Genomic DNA, 20,820 nt, shown 5'->3' with positions numbered 1-20,820 from the left:
TGAGAACACAACTGAAACAAATGAACTAAAATAATAGCCCCAAATAACCCTACACATAATAGATACTTAATTTTTGTGGGATTTTTTAAATATCCAATCAATAACTTTGCTAAAGAAAGCATTAGATATTTTCTGTTCTTATGTCATATAACGCTATGCCACATTATTAGGAGCTCCTGCCATCTGTGGTCAAAGAATGAAAATTGACATGAGGATTTTAAGAAGCAAAAAAAGAAGCACAACCATGCCCTTGGTCCATAGTCCTAATGTGGAAAAGAAATTAAAACACTTGGAAAATTCCAACAGAAGTCAATTTCTGATAGATAGAAAATCCTTAAGGAAAGATCATAAACTACTCTCAGTAAAAAAAAAAAAAAAAAAAAAAAAAAAAAAAAAAAAAAAAGAAAACATAGGAAAATGTTTCAAATCATTCTACAAATAATTGGGTAAGTACCCAAGACAGAATCAAAGTCTAAATATGATTTTTATTGGGTGAGAAATCAAGAAATAACTTTCAGAGAAAAAAACTTATTGGATAACTTAATTGTTCTTACAACAGATTTTATTGTGTCTTTTCTTTTAATTGAACAGAAAGAAGTCTCCAATTTCTCCCGCTTTGTTAAACTAGGGCCATCCATGTTGAGGACAAATAGAAATCTGAAGCTAATACTTACAGAAACAAAATCCATTAAAATCTATTCTTTGTTACCATCACCCAGTTGCTTGTCCCATGAAAAAGGATTGACTTTCTGCTTCTCAGTTCTGTGTAACTACAGGCTCCTACAAGACAAATTTCATCACATACTTTGTCTTATGTATTATGTATAGAGCTTAAGAGTGCCCCTTTGTTGCACTTATTTATCATACATTTGATAAGCACATACTACTTGCAAAGCATAATACGAGCTAGATGATTCAGTGAATAGAGCACTGGCTGGGAGTTAGGAGGACCTGAGTTCAAATCCAGACCTTAGACATTTAAAATTAACGAGCTGTCTAACCCTGGGCAAATCACTTAATTCCAACTGCCTAGCCAAAAAAAAAAAAAAAAAAAAAAAAAAAAAAAAAAAAAAAAAGCTTATGCAAGTTATTGCCAGAGACACAGAATAAGATAAAAAATAGTTTACCCACAAATTAAGTAGACACCCATCATTTGAGAAAACAGCTGGATAAGTTGGGTTATATGAATGTAATGAAATACTACTCTTGTATAAGAAATGATGAGCAGGTTGACTTCAGAAAAGCCTGGTAAGACTTACATGAACTGATAATGAGTAAAGTGATCAAAACCAGCACATTGTACAAAGTAACAAGATTTTATGATAATCATCTATGATACATTTAATTCTTCTCAGCAATACAGTGATCTCTAGGGATAGAAAATGCCATGCACTTATAGAGAGAGAATTATGGAGACTGAATGCTGATCAAAGCATAGCATTTTTTCTTCTTTTTGTTTGTTTGCTTAGTTTTTCTTTTTCATGGTTTTTCACTTTTGTTTTGATTTTTCTTTCACAACATGACTAATATGGAAATATGTTTAAAATGTTTGTACATGAATAACATATCAGATTGATTGCTGTCTTAGGAAAGGTGGAGGCAAGGGAGGAAGGGAAAAAAGAATTTGGAATTCAAAATCTTAGAAAAATGAATGCTGAAAATTATCTTTACATAGAATTGGAAAGTTAAAATACTATTGAGGAAAAATGATTGAATATTTTACCACTCTGCCCTTTCTACACACACATATACACAAAGTAATTAGTAATTTTCAGGAATTAATGAAGCAGATTTGCCACTCAAATGCAACTTACACATGCCATATATGTACTAGCATTTATTATTATATGCCCATCAATTTATTAATTAATTAATGCCCATTAATTGAGTGGCCAAATTATGCAAGAACCATAATAAAAACAAAACTAAAGTTACCACATCACAATTTTCCCATCTCAATTATAATATTTCAACAATCACCATAAGAAATTAAATGGGGATTTGAGGAAAGTTTAGAAACTCAGATAAGCACAAAATATGTATATAATATTAATATCAACTAATGTTAAGATCAACTAAAATAATATCAACACACTTTAACTTTTAATCCTGTAAACTCTGTATAAAAGAAAAAAGGAAAATTCAAACTTCTCTGATACAACAGAGGGTCAAAAAATTTTATGAGGATTTTCCAGACTGGTGATGACCATACCCCTAACTCTCTTGATATAGAAGGATAACAATAATGTAAGATGTGGTCTCTAACCTAAAGGAGTCTACAATAAAGTTAATGAGAGAACAAGCTGACACATTTTAAATAATACTGAATGTAAAATAATATGTACATCCTAAATTATGTGATAGAGGAGAATTGATGACATTTAAGGCCTTCAGAAGGGTGAGATCTCAATGAGAAATGAAATAGTAACAAATAGCTTTAGAAAATAGGAAGGAAACAAGTATTTATTAAATATTTACTATATCCTGGGAACCATGGATATAAATATAAGCACTTTTAAGTTATAATTACATTTATTTTATAAATATAGGTAAAAAGAAAGATAGTCTTTGCCCTCAAGGAACTTACATACTAGTGGGAAGAAGGGAGTTGCAAAACTGGGGTAAGCAAGAAGGTGGTAGTACGAAAAAAGTATCTTCCATAGCAGCACGATTTCGAAATTAAGAAGTCAAAAACAGGGTGGAAAGAAAAAGAAAATCCCACTTGACCTCTACAAAATGGAGGTTTGAAAGGAGGAACTCAACATTGTAAAGATGTAAGCCTGATTGATGGATGTTCCAGGATGAGAAAACCCCAGGCAGAAAAGTTTTGATGTCCAGGTCAAGAAGATCCTATGTATTGAGGGAAGTTTCCAGTTTTGACTTGCATCCAGATCCAAATTACTAGATATTACCCTTCTTTTTTAACTTCTTGCATAATATAAGTTCTCTATATCTGGACTAGATATTAATAAACAAGACAGTAAGGATACAAAAGCAGCATTTAAGGAAAATTAATCAAAAAATGTTTGGGATAGCCTTACAGAATATGAATACTATAATATTGTAGTTTAAACATTTTAAGAATTCAGAAAACACACAGTTCCTATATTCCCCAAACCCATAATCTACAAAGGACATTCAATTATTCATAATTATTTTCTTAACATTTAAATTGGAAAAAAATGTTTAAATTAGGAAATTTTAATTAACTCAAATAAATTTGTCTTCTTCCCAATTCACTATTTATGTAATAAAAATTAATGATTCCTTCCTCTTTACTCAGTTATCCTCCTGGAGAGTAGGATTATTAAAAAAAAAAAAACTTAATGCCTAAAAATTTATTTAAAAATTTTTTCTCTTGTGAAAAGATGCAGTGTCAACTATAATGAGTTATATGTCAAAGAAAAGCCTATTAAGAAAATCTGTCCAAATTTGGTCAATTATCTAAATGGCAGAGGGTGGCAGAGAAATGGATAATGAAATGTGATAATATAAAAATATTTGCTTTTTTAAAATCTTGCCTACCCTACTAATCAACTTTGTTTCCTACAACTCTTCATTATTTACTGCCTTTGAATGTAGGCATCTCTAATATTCTGATCATTTTCTCCTGAGTAAATAAACTACACTATAAAGATCTAAAACTAAAAAGGAAATGAGAAAGCTGTCTAGTTTCTTTTTCTCAACCTTCCTCCTCAATCTTCCTTTCAAGTCACTCCATGACCAATACAAAACTCAGTCTCAATAGCAATTTGATTCCAAAGCAATGTGTAATGAAGAATAAGTTATAGTCACCAAATATCAAAGACACTGACAAACTGGTCATCCAGGACCAATTTTTTAAAATTGCACCTATTGATAGTGCCAATTTGTACAAGGGACAAAGTTGCTAGTTTCATTACAGGTTCAGCTAGGTCCACACAGGGCCATCTTTATAAAGTGAAACACTGCCATTTTTACAGAACTGTTTGTGTTCTCTATGCATCTACGTCTCCATTTGTCTGTCTGTCTATCTGCCTCTGTCTCTTTTTCTCCCTCCCTTCCCCTCCTTATGGTTTTTCTATTCACATATTGCATGTTTTCTTCAAGAACATTCTGGGAAATCCAAATGTTATTTTGTAGTCAAGTGACATTTACATTCTACCACTAAGTGTCTGAAGTGAAAAGAGCAGAGTTGTGGACAAAGGATTGTCTTAAGAATCAGGAAGATCTGGGTTCAAATTCTGACTTATATGTTGCAGTGGTGGTTTGGACAAATCACTTCCCATTCCCCAGGCAAATCTCTAAGACTATTTATTACTGTTGATCTGCAAGAGTATTAGAAGTTTACCCAATTACTTCATGTTTATTTCAGTTATATGCAAAGTCAATAAATTTTGTATAATTTTCTCAGAAAATTTGTTCACATGAAAATATGTCACTTTTAACTGATTCAGCCCACCACCACTTTAGAAAGCTTGCTCTGCACAAAGCTGAAATTATGTCATTCAGAAGTTTGTCATGTTCCACCCTCCAGTCTCCATTTGGAATTTGCCATTTCCTTCTCCATCTCCCTTTAAAACGGCAAACAGGATTAACTGAATTGCCTAGTATCACACAGCTAGGAACTCTCTGAAGTTGAATTTGAACTCATGAAGATGAGTCTTCCCAATTCCAAACTCGGTACTATATACATGTAGCTGCCTAAGATGCTATGTAGTAATCATCACATGACAATGTTTGATTTTCATTTGGGGAAACTGAAACTGAATATTGATATAAATGTACACAGGGGTGGAGCAGGGTGGAGAAAAAGGATGGAGAGTGAAAAGAAGAGAGAGAAAGGGAGAAGAGAGAAAGGGAGAACACGGCCCGGAGGAGTAAGAGGGAAAGAGAAGTATTCTAAGGATTTTTTCTTATAATGAAACTAAAATTTTAAAAATAATGAATAATGATTCTTTGTGTTTCCTAAATGTTAATGGCATTTCATTAACATCTGAAATGCTATTCTTCCCCCCCACCCCCAGAGGCTGGGGTTACGTGACTTGCCCAGGGTCACACAGCTAGGAAATGTTAAGTGTCTGAGACCAAATTTGAACTGGGGTCCTCCTGAATTCAAGGCTAATGCTCTATCCACTGCGCCACCTAGCTGCCACCCATTAACATCTTAAATGCTAGTTAATAAAAATAATATTTAATCTTTTAAAAATAAAATCATATATGCTGAAAAGACAAAACTTTCTACTTGTAAATGGTGATTTTTTTCCAGAATTTCAACTTTTTGCAGATGAAATGTTCCACTTATTAGGCATGAGTAATTGATTCCTTTTCAAGGATATCTGCTACCATGGTCTAAAGGACAAATAAAGCAAAGTTACCTCATCCCACCAATAGCACCTCAGTATGTGCACAGAGAGAAGATAGAGAAGGACCAGTCAGTCAGTCAGTGAGCATTCATTACTGGGGAAAGTGCTGGAATAGTCTCAGGTTTGTGAAGTTGTTTTTGATGATACTAACCACAGTAACAAGGCATATGAGTTTCAAATCAGAGGAAGGGAAGAACTCCTTAGTATCTATTGTTCTGGTGGGAGGGGGGGATTAGGTATTTGGCAAAAACTATAATAATAGTTTAATCATGCAACTTTTACTCATAATAACTTGAGCTAATGATTATTACCATATTGGTTAATTAGTTGGCTGGCTTCTTAATAGGTCCAGCCAATCTTTATAAAATCAAAATAAAAATGAAATGGGCCACAGTGACTAACTTTATGTGCTATCATTTCAATAACAATCTGGCCAAAGTAAGCACCAGTATACTGAATTACTGAATATTATTTGCCTCGCATAAATCAATGGATAGTATTCCTTTTTAAAAATGTTTCTTACAGAACATCAATAGACCTGAACTACATAAAAAGTTAAGTAGCCTAAAATAATAGTATAAAATACTTGTTGAGATTTGCATATGGTATGCAGTGTATCCTCAATTGATAAGCCAAAGTCATACCAAACATTGTTCTATGCTTATTTGTTTTGAGACTGTGGTTTCTCCTATTTCATTTCCAGACTGGAAAGGCAGCAGTTACTCATGAGCTTAATCCCGCTACCAACTGGCATGGAAAGTCTGACTTCCTTATCTAATCTGGGCCAGGTTGCCCTTCTTAGACAGTCTTCCTTTCCTCCCCTTCCCACTAGGATTCACTAAAATAGGTGCCAGACTCAATATGGACAGCTAGTTGACTTAGTCCAATGCAGTTCAGAACACTGGCACTCAAGAGAGCTGCCAGCCTCAGCCTCCTCAGAAGCAGGGACTGGTTATGAGCATGCACCACTGTGCCTGGTCAACTATGCACTGTGAAACATCAAAAGAAGACATAGAAGTAAAGAACTGAGTCTACAAACATTTCACTTTGAGCCCAAGGAATTTCTTTAATTATGTTCATATGTAAGAGAGCAGCAACAAATAACCCCAAAAGTATTTAAATGATTCTTGTTTGAAGGATTACAGAACTATAACACTATACCAGAACACACAAAAATAAGTTTTTCATGTTTAATTTAGACTACAATTTTAAAATACTGAATTCGATGCAAATTGAAGTTGCCTCTAATTTATGATTTGCAGATTATTCTTTGTAGTTTATTGATGAATTGTCTATTCTTCTCAACAATGGCAGCTTTTCCACAACACACAGACTTTAAGAAATCATTCTGAAATTCTTTTCTCTCCACTCCTTGTGGGGTAACATTTCTATTTTGGTTAAAGAGCAATCCGAGAACAATAATGTTTTAACTTGCAAGGAAGTACACCCTTATTGAGCTGGTAGAACTCCACTAATTGTATGAGATCAGTAAATCTTGTGTGACCATCATCCAGGGTATGAAACATTTTACCATCATCTTCTAGCTGCAAAGAGAATGATAAACTGTTTAATGGTGGCAAAAATGCAAATGGGTTAGACAACAACATCCTATAGAATATTATATCTTCCCCCCTAAGAGTTTTATAGTCCAACAGAAACAAGACAATTTTGAAAGTAAGAATGAGGAAGAGTTCACTTCCTGCTGTTAATATCATTGACATACTCTAATTTCTAATACACAATATAGCTCTATCCCAATCCTGAAATATCAACTTAATAGGATATTTTTGCATTAAATTTTTTGGCATTAACGAGTTGACCTTTGCTGGAAAATATTGATCACATAATTGAGAAAGTAGGAGAGCACAAATTATAAGCTCCAGATCATTCTAAAGAGAGGAGAATATAAGAGTAATGTAAGCATCAAGCTATAATAATACTTAGTGAATGGAGAAACCATTTTCCTGGAAGTTTTAATATCCCTTACTAAAGTAGAAGACATTTCTAACCCCTTCCCTAAAGTAACTTCACTTCTACCAATGGATAGTACCCTGCCCTCAGAAATGAAGGGGGAAAAAAATAGGTTATCTTATAATTAATAATAGTAGTAGTAGTAGTAGTGGTGGTGGTGGTGGTGATGTGGTGGTGGTAACCTGGCAAAGGAGATTAAAATCATGTGGAAACAGAAGATATCTATGTCATTATTTCATACATTGGTGTAATAGTTCATAGAATATTAAAGACAAAAGAATAGGATACTGATTTTTTTCTATGTGAATCACCACCCCAAAACAAAAAGATGGAAAGAAATTATAAGAATAATGATACATACAAAGAAACGATACAGAAATCTCTGTAAATTTTAGTATCTGTCAAATACTTAGAATGACATGATCTGATAGATAGAAATATACCTTATTTATTATGTACATGATCTTCCATGAAATGATATGGGACAAGTCCCCATATTAGAAATACAAATATTGTGGAAAACTCAACCAAAAAATTGTACTGGAACTAGGTCATCAGACTGAACCATTTCCCACAATTTCCTGGATAGAACATTGATTCATAAAAAAAAATTAAATAAACATTTTTCTCATACAATGTAAAGTACATAGTTTGAAAGGCATTCAAAATTTCTATACTGAGGAGCTGAAGATCATATGAGAACATTTTGAAGTAATAGATCATTCCTAATATTCTCTTTTTTCCTACATTTCCTACATTCCTACATTACCTTATATCCCAATTCCATTATTCAACTATAAAAATCAAGTGTTTTTTGTTTTTTTAATCTACCTGTGTAAGTCCATGGAACATTGGTTATTAAAAAAGTAATAAATAGCAGGATAACAACTTGTTTCAGAACTACTTCTATCTGAACCCAATTAAAGAAAAGAGAATGACTTAAAAATAGTTTAGAAAATGATTTGAGCTCAGAAAATGTGTCTCAATATTTCCCCAATATTTCCTTTTAAGATCATAAAACAGGGTATTTAGGAGAACCAAGAAGAAAGAAGCTGTAACAACATGGTTTTACAGAGAAAGAACTAAATAAAATTCAGAACAAGATTTCTTTAAGGGGTCTTTTAACAACAGGTGGCAGGAGATACAACATTGCTAACTCAATTTTATACAACTGAAGGAAATTCAATTTTTCAAACATTTTCTCTATTCCTTATATTAATTCCGATCTAAAAGATACTTGTGCCAAGCATAGCTCCAATCAAAACAAAAGCTTCCAAATATCATTTAATAAAAGAATTTAAAAGTTTCCCAAAATTGTGCTCATCAAGATAATTTCCAGTATAAGAATGTGCAAAGACAAATTACTTACTGGTATAATTTGAAAATGTTTTATCTTTTGTCCATGGCTCAATGAAAGAACAAAGGTTTTGGGGTTGCTTTGGCTGTCCCGTACCAAGAAAACTCTAAGGAGAAAGAAGGCAATTCATTTTGTTTCTGAGGAATGCAAAGATTTTAAAGAAATAGAGAGCCATACACAGACATAAATGTGCCAGTTCTGTCTGAATGCAGTAAGCCCATTCATATATATTTTTCATGTGTATTTCAATGGTATGAAATCAACTCAGCAAGGTCAAGAAATTTTGTGCAATTTTTCTCAGAAAATCTGAACTACAACTGTCATCTAAGTTATAAAGTATGTCATTTTTAACACACTTAGCCTTTCATTTCCTATAGCTTTCCCTCCAAAAAATAAAATGTTTTGTAAGTATCAACAATTGGCAACATGTGGTTTTCATATAGGGAAACAGTATTGACATCTAAGTGTGAATACTCTATTAAGTAGAAGAAATGACATCAGCATCTTTCTTCACAAGTCACTTTAAGCCTTGAAAAAGAAAAAAATCTCACCTGGAAAGAGGCCTTAACTACTTTTTCAAAACTTTGGGATGTTATTTGAAATCCCTCCTTTTGTTTTTTGTTTCATTGCTAATGTTACATATAATACAATGAGACTAATAGGAAAGAAATAGATGAAATGCCATAATCCTGAAATGACTTTTTTTTGTTTAGATAAAAGCAGAAAATTTAATAAAATGGGGGGAAAAAAACACAAGGACCGTAAAAACAATAGGAAAAAAAAATTTGTAAAACAAAACAAAACTCACTTTACCCTTGAAAGATGAGGCAAAAAAAAATCTTCTGATATATCAAGCTAGAAAACAAGACATGGCCTAATGGCCCGAGAGAAAAATGCTGCCAGACATGGATCCTTATTTACTGGCAAGACAGCACAAAACCAGTTTTGTATTAATTGCTGGCAAACAGCCTGTTTTCAACAAACCACATTGGCAAATCCTATGCTACTTTCTCTAGTGCTTAGTTAGAAAGGCCTTTAGATTTGAGCTGCACTGCCTGTCCAATGATAGTCCCATTTCATTTATGTTAGTGTGAAATTCCAGACATTACATCATTGGCAGATAGGACAAAAGTGAATTTTATTGGTAAATCAAGTTGTAAATCTTTTTGCTCTCCTCAGTAGAACACCACCACCACCTAGTGGACCAATTCTTTCCAAATTGATACAGAACAAAGTTAAACAAAGGTATATTCTTCATATGTTCTTCCTTATATTAAAATGACATAAAACTGAAGGCAGATGAAAAATTAGATAAAAGCCCTTTCTAAAGTCCTTTATGCTTATTGTTCCCATTAGGTTGTAACTCAGGTAGTCTTTCAAATATAACTAATATTTAATAAATTACATGTCATCCCTCATATCTATATGCTATGAAGTTAAAGCAATTTCCTCTTGACAATCCTGTGAGGTTGATTGGCATACAGTAGATTCCCAATAAACACTTGTTGATCAACTATGATTTGCAAATCGTGACCATTTTTCTATTTTCAAAAAATGCTTGTGATAGTTTCTTGCATAAAAACTTTATTTACCCAGCTGGCACTGTCAAGTCTCCATAAAAATCTCCTCTCGAAATCAAATGATCTTTGATATTAAATCACCAGCATTACTTGGCTAAGATAAACATAAAAATGTTTTTATTACATATAGTCAAGCTACAATATGACCTCATTTTACAATAACTAAAAGCATGAAGTAGAATTAATGAAAATTTCTGAAATACTCTTTTATGAAAAATAGAATTCTTTCACCAGATTTAAATAATTTGAAATCAGGAGACCAGTAGTGTCATATTTTTCTACCCCCCACAATATCCAATACAGCATTAAGCTACTCTTTTCCAACTGTCAATCAATTCATTGAAAACTTTTCATTAAGTTGCAAAACTACCATTATGAAATTCTTATTCTTGAAATTTATATTTCAAATTTTAAGGCTTTTTTTTAAAAAATTTACTTTCTGGCTCTGTTGTTTGTAGACTTTTCCTTCCGAACTGTCAATTAGAAATGAGTGTTCCATAGGATTCTTCCCTAAGGCGTCTTCTCCCTTTCTGTCAGTATCCTTATTAGTTCTATGGATTGAACTATTACTGCAAATATCTTCCAGACATATAAATTTCAATGCTGCATCACCAATCATATATTGAACATTTCAAACTGAATATTCGGGATAAATCTTAAACTCTACATGTACAAAGATCAAGTTGTTATCTTGTTCCCTAAATTCCCTCTCTTCCAATTCACTTTATGCCAAAAGCATCACCATCATACCAGAATCTCAGGTTTGTAATTTCAGCATGAAACTCAACTCCTAACTCAATCTCACCTAAAATAACCATTCAGTTGCCAAATCTTATTGTTTCTATCTTCACAACACCTCTCATTTCTAATCCTCCATGAGCATAGTTCGGCTTTCACCATCTTTTGCCTAGATTATTATAACAGTCTCCTAACTGATCTTTACCTTAAATTTTTCCCATTTCAGTCCATCATACACAAGGCTATGAAAGTAATTTCCTTAAACAAAGATATAATTATTTGTTGTCCTTATGCAACCAATTCCTTTATCTTCATTTTGTTTATAAGATCAAATATATAAATTCTTCCATTTAATTTGTAAAGATCTACACTGACTGGACCAACAAGCCTATATTTCCAGCTTTAATGGGCATCCAACTTAATTGGAGTTCTCTAAGTTCTTTACATACAACATTCAATCTCTCATCTCCATGCTTTTGCACTGGGTATCCCCTGTGTCTTGCCTAGAACATACTACCTAGAATGCGTCCACTCCATAGTCTCTCTCTTCTTTAAGAAAGTGCTCAAGAATCATCTTCTGAAACTATTTCTTTTTCTCCCCTCCTTTCCTCCCTCTCTCTTCTTCTCTCTCTATCTCTCTGTATATAGACACACATATACCACGTAAATATTTGTGTGTGTGTGTGTGTGTGTGTGTGTGTGTAGGGTACTTGCAAATTGGAATTATTTCATTCTTTATATTTGTACTCCCAAGGCCTAAACAGTGCCAGGCCCATAATAGGTACTTCAATAAATGCTTGTTTTATTGATTCAATAGTAAGCATATTTCCAGTTCATAGTTTTGACTGGTAAACCCAATAAATTTTAAATGTTTTTCAATTGTTTTACTACCTTTATTAAAGTATTAAACTTAAGGTAAAAGAAATGGATAAGAAAATAATAGGCACTGTGGGAATTCAGATAATATTACAACATCATCATACAGAATAAGTTCTATGTATAAACTCCTATAAAGAAATGATATCATACCAATGCAAACTTTGTCCACAACGTATCTTATGGTAGCTTAGAATGTAAGATTTCTTTTAAAGTTTGATTATAGAAAAAAGATCTGGTGAGTATCACCCACATGTTATATTTTATAACTTCCTTTGCTTGAGTTTTTTAACTCATCAAAGCACCAAAGAAAATTATAGGACTACATCTGCAACACTGGCCCCCAATCACACTTAACATTTCTCATAGTCTATACTATTTATTAATATAAATGAGTTGGAGGAATTAAATAACCAGAAAATCTGGATTAAAAACAGGAAAAAAAATTCAGCATTTAAATTTTTCAGACAAGTTCTTTTTCTTTCCATTCCCTCTCTAGGCAGGGTCTGGGATAGGGGACAGTCATTCCTTTTTCAGCTATCTGAAAAAAGCAATTAGTAGTATGTACATACTAACACAGCAAATTAATTGTAAGCTTAAATTAAAACATGCTTGTTGTCCTTTATTTCCCCTGCCATCAATGCCAAGTTAACTGGCACCCAAAAAGCAAGCTCTGCTTTTTTTAGATTAACATCTATAACCAACAATAAACTTTCTTAAATTTGCAGAATGGGAAATGTAACTGATGGCAAAGGAACCAACTAAGGAGAATATTCCTCATTTGTTTTTGCCTTCAAATGTTTTGTTCTTTGTCACAATAAAAAGGCTAGTTATAAACTGTGGGAGGAGCAAACAATAAACACATTCAATCCAGGGATGACCTCTGGTTTCTGCACCTCCTAATAAAAGTAGCTGTTAGATGCCCATACTTACCCATCTACAAGTCCTTGTTGAATGATCAGCCGCTGAGCTTCATCTCTGGAAATTCTGTGATGAAACCATGGTTGGGCCCTATGAATAGCTGAAGAAGTTACACGAATAGATTTAAAATTTTCTCTCTTCAAATTACAGAGTCAAGTGAAACTTCTACCATATTTATCTCAAGTTCAGCTACTATTTCCAGTAACATAAACAAACATACCTAAGTTTGTTGAGGAACTATGAGAAGCAGTGGGACTACCATGTGTATTCAGTCGTAAACATCCCTTTTTCTGAACATGGGAGAGGAAAAAAACACTTTTCAAAATTTTGAATGGAGAAAAAAGAAAAAATTATAAAAAAAACAATTCTTTTGGGGAAAAAATATGTATACCCTCCATGCTAATCCTTCTTCAACAGCAACTGAAAGGGCCTCAGTGGGATTTTCTATAACTCTGCTTTTATGGCCTGAGAAGTCCATTGCAACAAGGGAATTCTCTGAAATACTTCTCTAAAAAAAAATCACTCAAATTTTAGAATATTTTAGTATGCTGTCTTTCAATGTTGGTATTTGTCCTAGAACATGATGATCCATTGAGCAATGGGGGCTGATGAACAAACCAAAAACTTCCCAGGAAATTAAGAAGTTAAAACACCTGTTGTTTTTAATTATGAAAGTCCTAAAACAGAAAAAAAAAATATTTGTTTTGATTATTTTGAGTTGTTAGTACAATAAGATTAAGCTGATAGACTTACCAAGATTAAAAACATACAGTACAGAGAGAATCCATCTGTCAAGTGAAGCAATATTATCTGCTTACATTCTCATTTAGGCTTGAAAAAAATATAACTTAGAAGGGAATAGTCATTTCAGTGGCCTTCAATAATCTTTTTAATTCCTGCTGTATGAGACAACATTTCTCTCATCCCTTTAGAGCTTTATTTGTTCTACCTCACAAAGTGAAATCTGTGATTTAGAAAGTTGCAGCATAATTTAAAATATTCAGCTAAGAGAGAAATTATGTTGTTACTTTCTAAAACACAATTTGCACTTTGTGAGGTAGAACAAATAAATGTAAATAAGAGCTCTAAAGAACAAATTTAATACTTAAACAAAAGGATGAGATAAATGTTGCCATCGAGAACTAAAATGATTATATATGCTATCTTGATCTAACCTAACAACTTTCTCCATTACTCTTCTACAAAACTGTAAACAGAAGCCCTAATTCAATTTTTTGGTTGTTGTAGATGAGATTTGCCTCACCAACAACAAACATTGAGTTAGTTGTCTTTAGACTAGCAAATTTAAAAAAAGAAAAGAAAAGAAAGAAAGAAAGAAAGAAAGAAAGAAAATAACAATTCACACACAAAATTAAAACCCACAGAATCTCAATTTGGGCTACAACAGAGTGAACACAACTTTCCCTGCACCCCCTCCCCCAAATAATGATAACTCACCAAAAGGGCATACAGTTATTTCCCATTATGAATAAGGAAGGGGCAAAAGTAAAAATGAAGATCTAATGGTAAATTAGTTTCCTACCTGCAACTGGGGGAACCCCATGGCTCAGTAAGGACTTTTTAGATCTGTCTTCTTGGATCCAGTCAGTCCTTGTTTCATGTAACAGATCACAGTCAAGTATGTGCTTAAAGAAAAACACTCTCCACCAAAAAAGACTCAGGACTTACTTTGTGCCACTTACACTTCAGAGAATATTACCATATTGTGATGTTCTCTTCAAATCATCCTGGAGCACTCATCTTTTTATGGTCCATCTCTTATTTCTAGAGATCCTGCATGCAATCTTCCATTTGTTAGAGACTTCTTTATGTTATAACTGACAGCTGCTCTTTCCAGACAGATGCTGTCTCTGTAATCTCTATTTGCTGTCACACCTTAGCTTGCCCTTTTCACCTCGTGATCTTATGGGCACGGCTGCCGACCAGCCAGATGTACTTCTGCTTTGCTGACATTAATGAAACGCCTCCACCTGCCTCAAACACGTAGGTCTGAACTGAGTATCTAGCCTCCATCATAATGATAGCTTTATCCTTAGAATATCTCTATCTTCACATACCAAGATGGGCTGTGTAATCTAAAGTTCCTGATAACGTAGAAATACTGTTAGGAAGGAAAAATAAACACAACCAGGTGTTTCCTTTTTTTTCTTTCCTGGAGTACACAAGTCAGCAAGGAAAAAAACAAAATCCTTCACTCCCTAATTACTTGACATAAGTGGGGGAGAAAACAAATGCAGAAATAAAGTATTTATTTCCCTTGATGTAATTGAAATAAAGAGTATGAAGAATTATTTAACATGGAAATGTGAGGGATGATCTGACTTAAATAGCTACTTTCAGCTTGTTCATTCGACCACAGAAGAAAGCAACATTTATTAGAGTCTGTAAAGCTGAGTTACAAATCTCTTTTTTCTAGCATTTGGGCAAAGTGCTTCTTGTAAAGAAGTCTGAATGTTTCTTAAGGCTCTGTTGCCTCACCAGGACCCATCCAGTTAATATCCTAAGCCATCAAGATAAGATTTTTGTACTGGAATACGCCGCTATCAATAAGAATTGGATTTTCCTTGTCTTTTCTAGGACCAGTAAAGGACAAAAATATTCATTATCATCTATTCCTACTTTTACCCTCATTGTGATACAGCTGGCTGGGGTCAGCAGTTCAGTTCATAGCAAGAAATAGAGATTTTCAATGTTCATTCCTCAACTGATACTTTCACATGTGTTTTATAAGCTATTGGTATGTCTCATTTGGCAGTTAGGTGATACAATGGATGAACTGAAAAGCCGAAGTCAGAAAAAAAAAATTCAAAATCTGCTTCAGTCACTTACAAGCTGTGTGACTCTGAGCAAGTTATTTAAAATTTCTGTGCCTCATTGTTCTCATCTATAAAATGAGGATTGTAATATTGTGTATGATAATTATTTATAGATAATATATAGAATGTTTATATGTATATGTGTGTATGTATCTCACACACACACACACACACACACACACACACACACACACACACACAAATTATCATTGTACTTGCCTCCCAGGGTTGTTGAGAGGATACAAATCAGATACTTATAAGTACCTTGCAAACTTTAAAGAGTTATATAATTTATATACTTTTTATTATATTACATATAGTTATATAACTAGAACTATTATTGCTAGTCTTGTCGATATTTTTGTTATTGAAAAATCCCTAAAAAGCGTTTTGAAAAGGAATGGAAAGAGCACACAGTTAAATATACCACTGGGATTCTGTGTGAGCAAAAGGAATCAAAAACTTTAATGTAAAAAGTTATTCTTAGGCACAGTTTTTAAATAATGGAGGACAGCAATGTTAAAACTAAAATTAGGCTTTTACAAATGTCCTTATAGTTTTCAAAACCAATAGTGTATGCACAAATAAATACCTTTGTTGCAAATATAATGATTCAAGGGGACAGGGCCCTAAAATGCATATAGTGCTCTCACATTTCCATTCAAGATTTTTACTGGAAGATAATATGCATTTTAAGGAATCTCCAATCTTTGTTTATATAAATATATTGTGGTGCCAAGTGATGACCAGGCACTGATGAAAGGACCAGATCCAGAAGGACTAATCTCAAATCACTCTTCAGATAATATAAATAAATAAATGAAATAAACCCAGAAAATGGTCAACAGTTTTACTATCTCCAAATAAAAAGAGTGATAATATCATAATTGCATCAGTTACTGTTGGTACATGAGTAATGAAGACAGATGGTTAGTAGTATATTTTCTAAAAATTAAACATTTTCCCACTTAAAAAAAAAAAATCAAGCTGCTATTACATAGCATAACAATTCTTTGGTGCTTTGAAAGAAATGTGTAGCTGCCAAAGAAAGACACTGGATTTATACATATACATACACACACACATACACACACATACACACACACACACACACACACACACACACACACACACACACACACACACACAATCTTTTAGGATTAAGTCTGCAATAACTATTGCTTTCCAATGAAGAAGTCTTACTGATGTATTTCTTCCCAATGAAACAGATTAATTCGTTAATGGTTTTCCACTCTATATGATGGCCACCCAGACCCATGCCCAAATTCACCAATGGAGTCTGGCCAACATGATTTTACACAGAATACAAGAATTTTTTTAAATAGACTTTAAATCCACAAATCTATTTTTCACTGTGCATAAATTCAAATACAATGATAAGTGATCAAGCTATTTACAAAATGCTCATCTTAAAGTAGTCACTTTTAGAAAATTCAGTAAGATATGTAGTAGTTCTTAGTATGTGGTTTACAGGCAGAACAATGAAACGATGGAAATTTACTCTTCTGTAACTTAAACATCACTAACTGCTTTGGAACTCTTTTCCTATATAGTCTATCAAGCTTTCTAATCAACATTATTTCATGCCTCATTCCTAGAACTGAGCATTTCATCTGCTACATTACACGTAGGGTAAATGTTCTTTCCTTGGGCACAGCCATGAAAAGAATATTTTAAATTCAAGTGCAAATGCAGGTTTCAAAAATATAAGTTAACTTACTTGTAACACTAGCATATAAATCTGAATTCTAAATATATTTATCATTACAAGGTACTTCTAAGATAGTATGCTATATAGTTAAAGTACAAGAATGTGTTTCTTGAATTAATACATAGGAATTAAAGACAGATCTTGAAGAATGGAAATAAGTATTTGTATCACAACACATTTTAAAGAACCCTACACTATAATAATGGATGTACTAATAAATGTCCTGGTGGAAATTATGATGAATCAGGGAGGCAGAGTCCTATAGTTCATATACTGCTCTTATAGTAATATTCATTTGTTTAGTTTTTGGTTTTGTTTTTTTTTTTTTCCTGGTAGGTAATCTACACTTAAAAAGATTTGCATTCATTGTTTTATAATTAAATTGTAGTATTAGGTCATGAGCCAGGAGCTGAAAAAATGTCAAGTCTTATACTTTCCAAGGTCCAAACTAATGACTAATTTCAAACATAAAACCTTCAAAATCAAACAAATTCACTGATAAAATTAATATGATCTGCACTGATGAAGGAAAGATTCTGCACCTTTTCTACTAGAGCTGATTTTAAAAATAACTTTTGAAAATAAAAAGCTTTATATAAAAAAATAACTTCTCAAATACTTCAATAATCATGTGACTCAAAAACAGTTTTATCAAACTTGTAATGAATAAATGAGGTTTAAGTAGAAATAGAGTATATCAAGAAATAACATTTAAAAATAAAAGTCTTCAATAAAACTTTACAAATAAATTGCAAAAGATTATAAAAGTAAAATGAAATAGTTAATGAAGAGATTTCATCACATAAAATTTCTGTGATAAGTCTAGAGAAAAGAAAACAAAATACATCAGATCATTATTTCTTCCTAGTGAAGCAATATAACTTAGGATATCAAACTGAAGAGCAAAACAATATTTACCATAGGTGACATATTCTGAGAGCTGCAACCACTTCTCCCTGGACATGGATCCATATAATTCTGGTACAGCTGCATCCCATACTATTAAAAAAAAAAAAAAAAAAAAAAAAAAAAAAAAAAGATGTTCATCACTTTCATATCATGAATTATGGACCAAAAAATGTCTGTCATGCAAAAATATGGTCTTCATATTTTACTTCTGAGTTTAAGTCATCACAACACTTTTGATTTAAAATAACTGGAAAAAAAATTTAAATCAGACTTTGCTAAAGAAAAAATTGGTGAGATATACTATAAAAAAATAGCACCTATTCTAAGGGAAAATATCATTTCCTTACAAAATTCAGTTTCCTAAGATCACAAAATATCATTTCTATTTTACTTATTTAAATATGAAATAAGCTATTATTTAGTGAAGCATACTGCTAATCAGTTGAGAAATTTATTCAAATTACTGGATAAGCAAATTTTTGCTTAAAATTTACCAAACAATTTGGTCTCAAATATCTTAAGATTTCATGTTCACAAATAACATAGAGGGAAGATTCCATTTTCCAAATAATGAATTATGTAAAGTGCCTGCATATCGTTGAAATTACACTAAAGTTATAATTATGTAAAATATGGTAACTGGTTCCAGTCCAGTGGAAACATGCAATGCAAATTCAAATAATGTAACCACTTCACAGGACTTATTTGTGCTAATTGGGACCTAGCTGTATCTTTAGAAGGTTCCTTCAGACAGAGAATACATAGGATTTAGAACAGTGAACCAAGGTCCCTACTGCGTTATTTCATAAACTCTCACATAACTAAGACCCCTGAGGTCACATCTTTATGTATCATAAGCAACATTTTAGGAAAATCAAATAATTTAGTGAAATCAACATTATTAACTCATTTCTTTCATTTCTGCTCAAATTTCCAGAAACTCAAAATAGGCCAAAAAATGAGGGCAAAAGCCCCAAGAGTCAAGCATGTGAACCAAAACAAAACACTGAAAATATGTGACTATGAGCAAAAAAAATTCTTACTTTCAACATTTAATCTTTACATTATTCATGTTGTAGGTATTAATACAAAAGTCAAGCAACAAGAAAACACTTATAAAGTTAATCTAGAGCAAAAGTTCTTAAACTAGAGTCTGAGAATTTTATTATGTGCATATGGGTATATATATTCATATGCATGCATACATACATTTTACATAAGTTTAAGTACATTTTTCAACATAATTGGTTTCCTTTGTAATGCTACATACTTTATTTTGTGCATTTAAAAATTATCCTGAGAAAGGATCCATAGCCTTCACCAGAATACCAAAAGGGTCAATGATTTACACCAAAAAAAGGGGTTAAAAATCCCTTGCTGCTGTAGTTTGAGAAACATTAAAAATGCAACTACTTTCAACAAACTTGTCCTTGATTCATTGTCTCCCGAAACTGGGAGTTATTCTTTTAGGCTTATTCTACTTTATACATGAAACATCAATGGAACAAGATTTCTTTATGCTCCCTGATAAATTTTCTTCTTTGCAAAGAGAGAGAATTTCCTCAAAAGAGAGAGTTAGGGTAAACAGGGGAATGAAAACCACACTTTCAAGATATATATTCTTGGAAATACTTGAAACTTTTCAGAAGAACTGGTTCTTTCCTAGAGATATTTTATTTAATTTCAAATATGGGAAATAAACATGTTGTATGCACAAATTTATTTTTAAACCAAAAGAAAAAAAAAAGATAATTTTAAGGTTTGATTTTTATCTAATACATATAAAATACCTTTATTAACAAATCTGCATTAAATTCCTTTTCAAAATCATAAAAAACAAATCAGAGAACTTATTTCAGTCTTAAGTTCTCTGAATTTTTAAAATTATTATTTGAATGAAATTGATCATTGGAACTCATCTTTCTGCATATTTTCTCCAAGTGTGAGAGAGTGTTTGTGTGTGTGTGTGTGTGTGTGTGTGTGTGTGTGTGTGTGTGTGTGTGTGTGTGTGTAGTATTTGTATCTGAAGACAATACCAAAGCCCCTTCAAGATTTATTAGTCCATATTCTAATTTAAACTGACAGGTCAATTTTAGTTTTACTAGAAACATATTAAATAGAAATTTGTTAAACATATACACCACCTTACTAATGTTACATCTTCACCAATAAACTTGGATGGATTCAGATTATTAGAGTGGGTCTAGAATAAAGCAATATCAACCAAAAAAAAAATCCTCACTGCAAGTAGTATAGAAATAAAGTATTCTAAACGATGGATTTCTTTTTTTTGGGGGGGGCGGTATTGGAGTTTGGGGTTTTTGAAAGACAACTGAAGTTAAGTGATTTGCTTAGAATCATACTTTTAGTAACATGTGTCTGAGACTGTATTTGAACTCCAGTCTTCCTGACTCCAGGGTCTGTGCTCTATCCACTATACTACTTAGCTGCCCCTGAATATTGGATTTTAAGAATAAAAATTACAATAAACTAATTAATACCAATAAATTATATTTTTCACTCATGCAAATGTTAAATTTCAAAAGCAGTAATA

At 32.5% G+C, this 20,820-nt stretch overlaps 1 protein-coding gene across 2 annotated transcripts in view; it reads right to left on the bottom strand.

The window, feature by feature from the left end:
- Positions 1-6,391: 6,391 nt before the first annotated feature.
- Positions 6,392-20,820, bottom strand: part of GRB14 (growth factor receptor bound protein 14) — a 137,971-nt gene continuing 123,542 nt past the window's right edge. For both annotated transcript variants that reach the window (XM_074303256.1, XM_074303257.1), the window contains 6 exons: positions 18,276-18,356; positions 13,180-13,296; positions 13,009-13,078; positions 12,801-12,888; positions 8,686-8,779; positions 6,392-6,889 (listed from right to left, as the gene is read on the bottom strand). In XM_074303256.1, the coding sequence (XP_074159357.1) occupies positions 6,743-6,889; positions 8,686-8,779; positions 12,801-12,888; positions 13,009-13,078; positions 13,180-13,296; positions 18,276-18,356 (597 nt within the window). In that variant the 3' untranslated portion in view covers positions 6,392-6,742. The remainder of the gene's footprint in view (positions 6,890-8,685; positions 8,780-12,800; positions 12,889-13,008; positions 13,079-13,179; positions 13,297-18,275; positions 18,357-20,820) is intronic.

Source organism: Sminthopsis crassicaudata, chromosome 3, assembly GCF_048593235.1.
Source record: "Sminthopsis crassicaudata isolate SCR6 chromosome 3, ASM4859323v1, whole genome shotgun sequence".
Classification (NCBI taxonomy): domain Eukaryota; kingdom Metazoa; phylum Chordata; class Mammalia; order Dasyuromorphia; family Dasyuridae; genus Sminthopsis; species Sminthopsis crassicaudata.
This window is presented reverse-complemented; position numbering and strand designations above follow the sequence as displayed.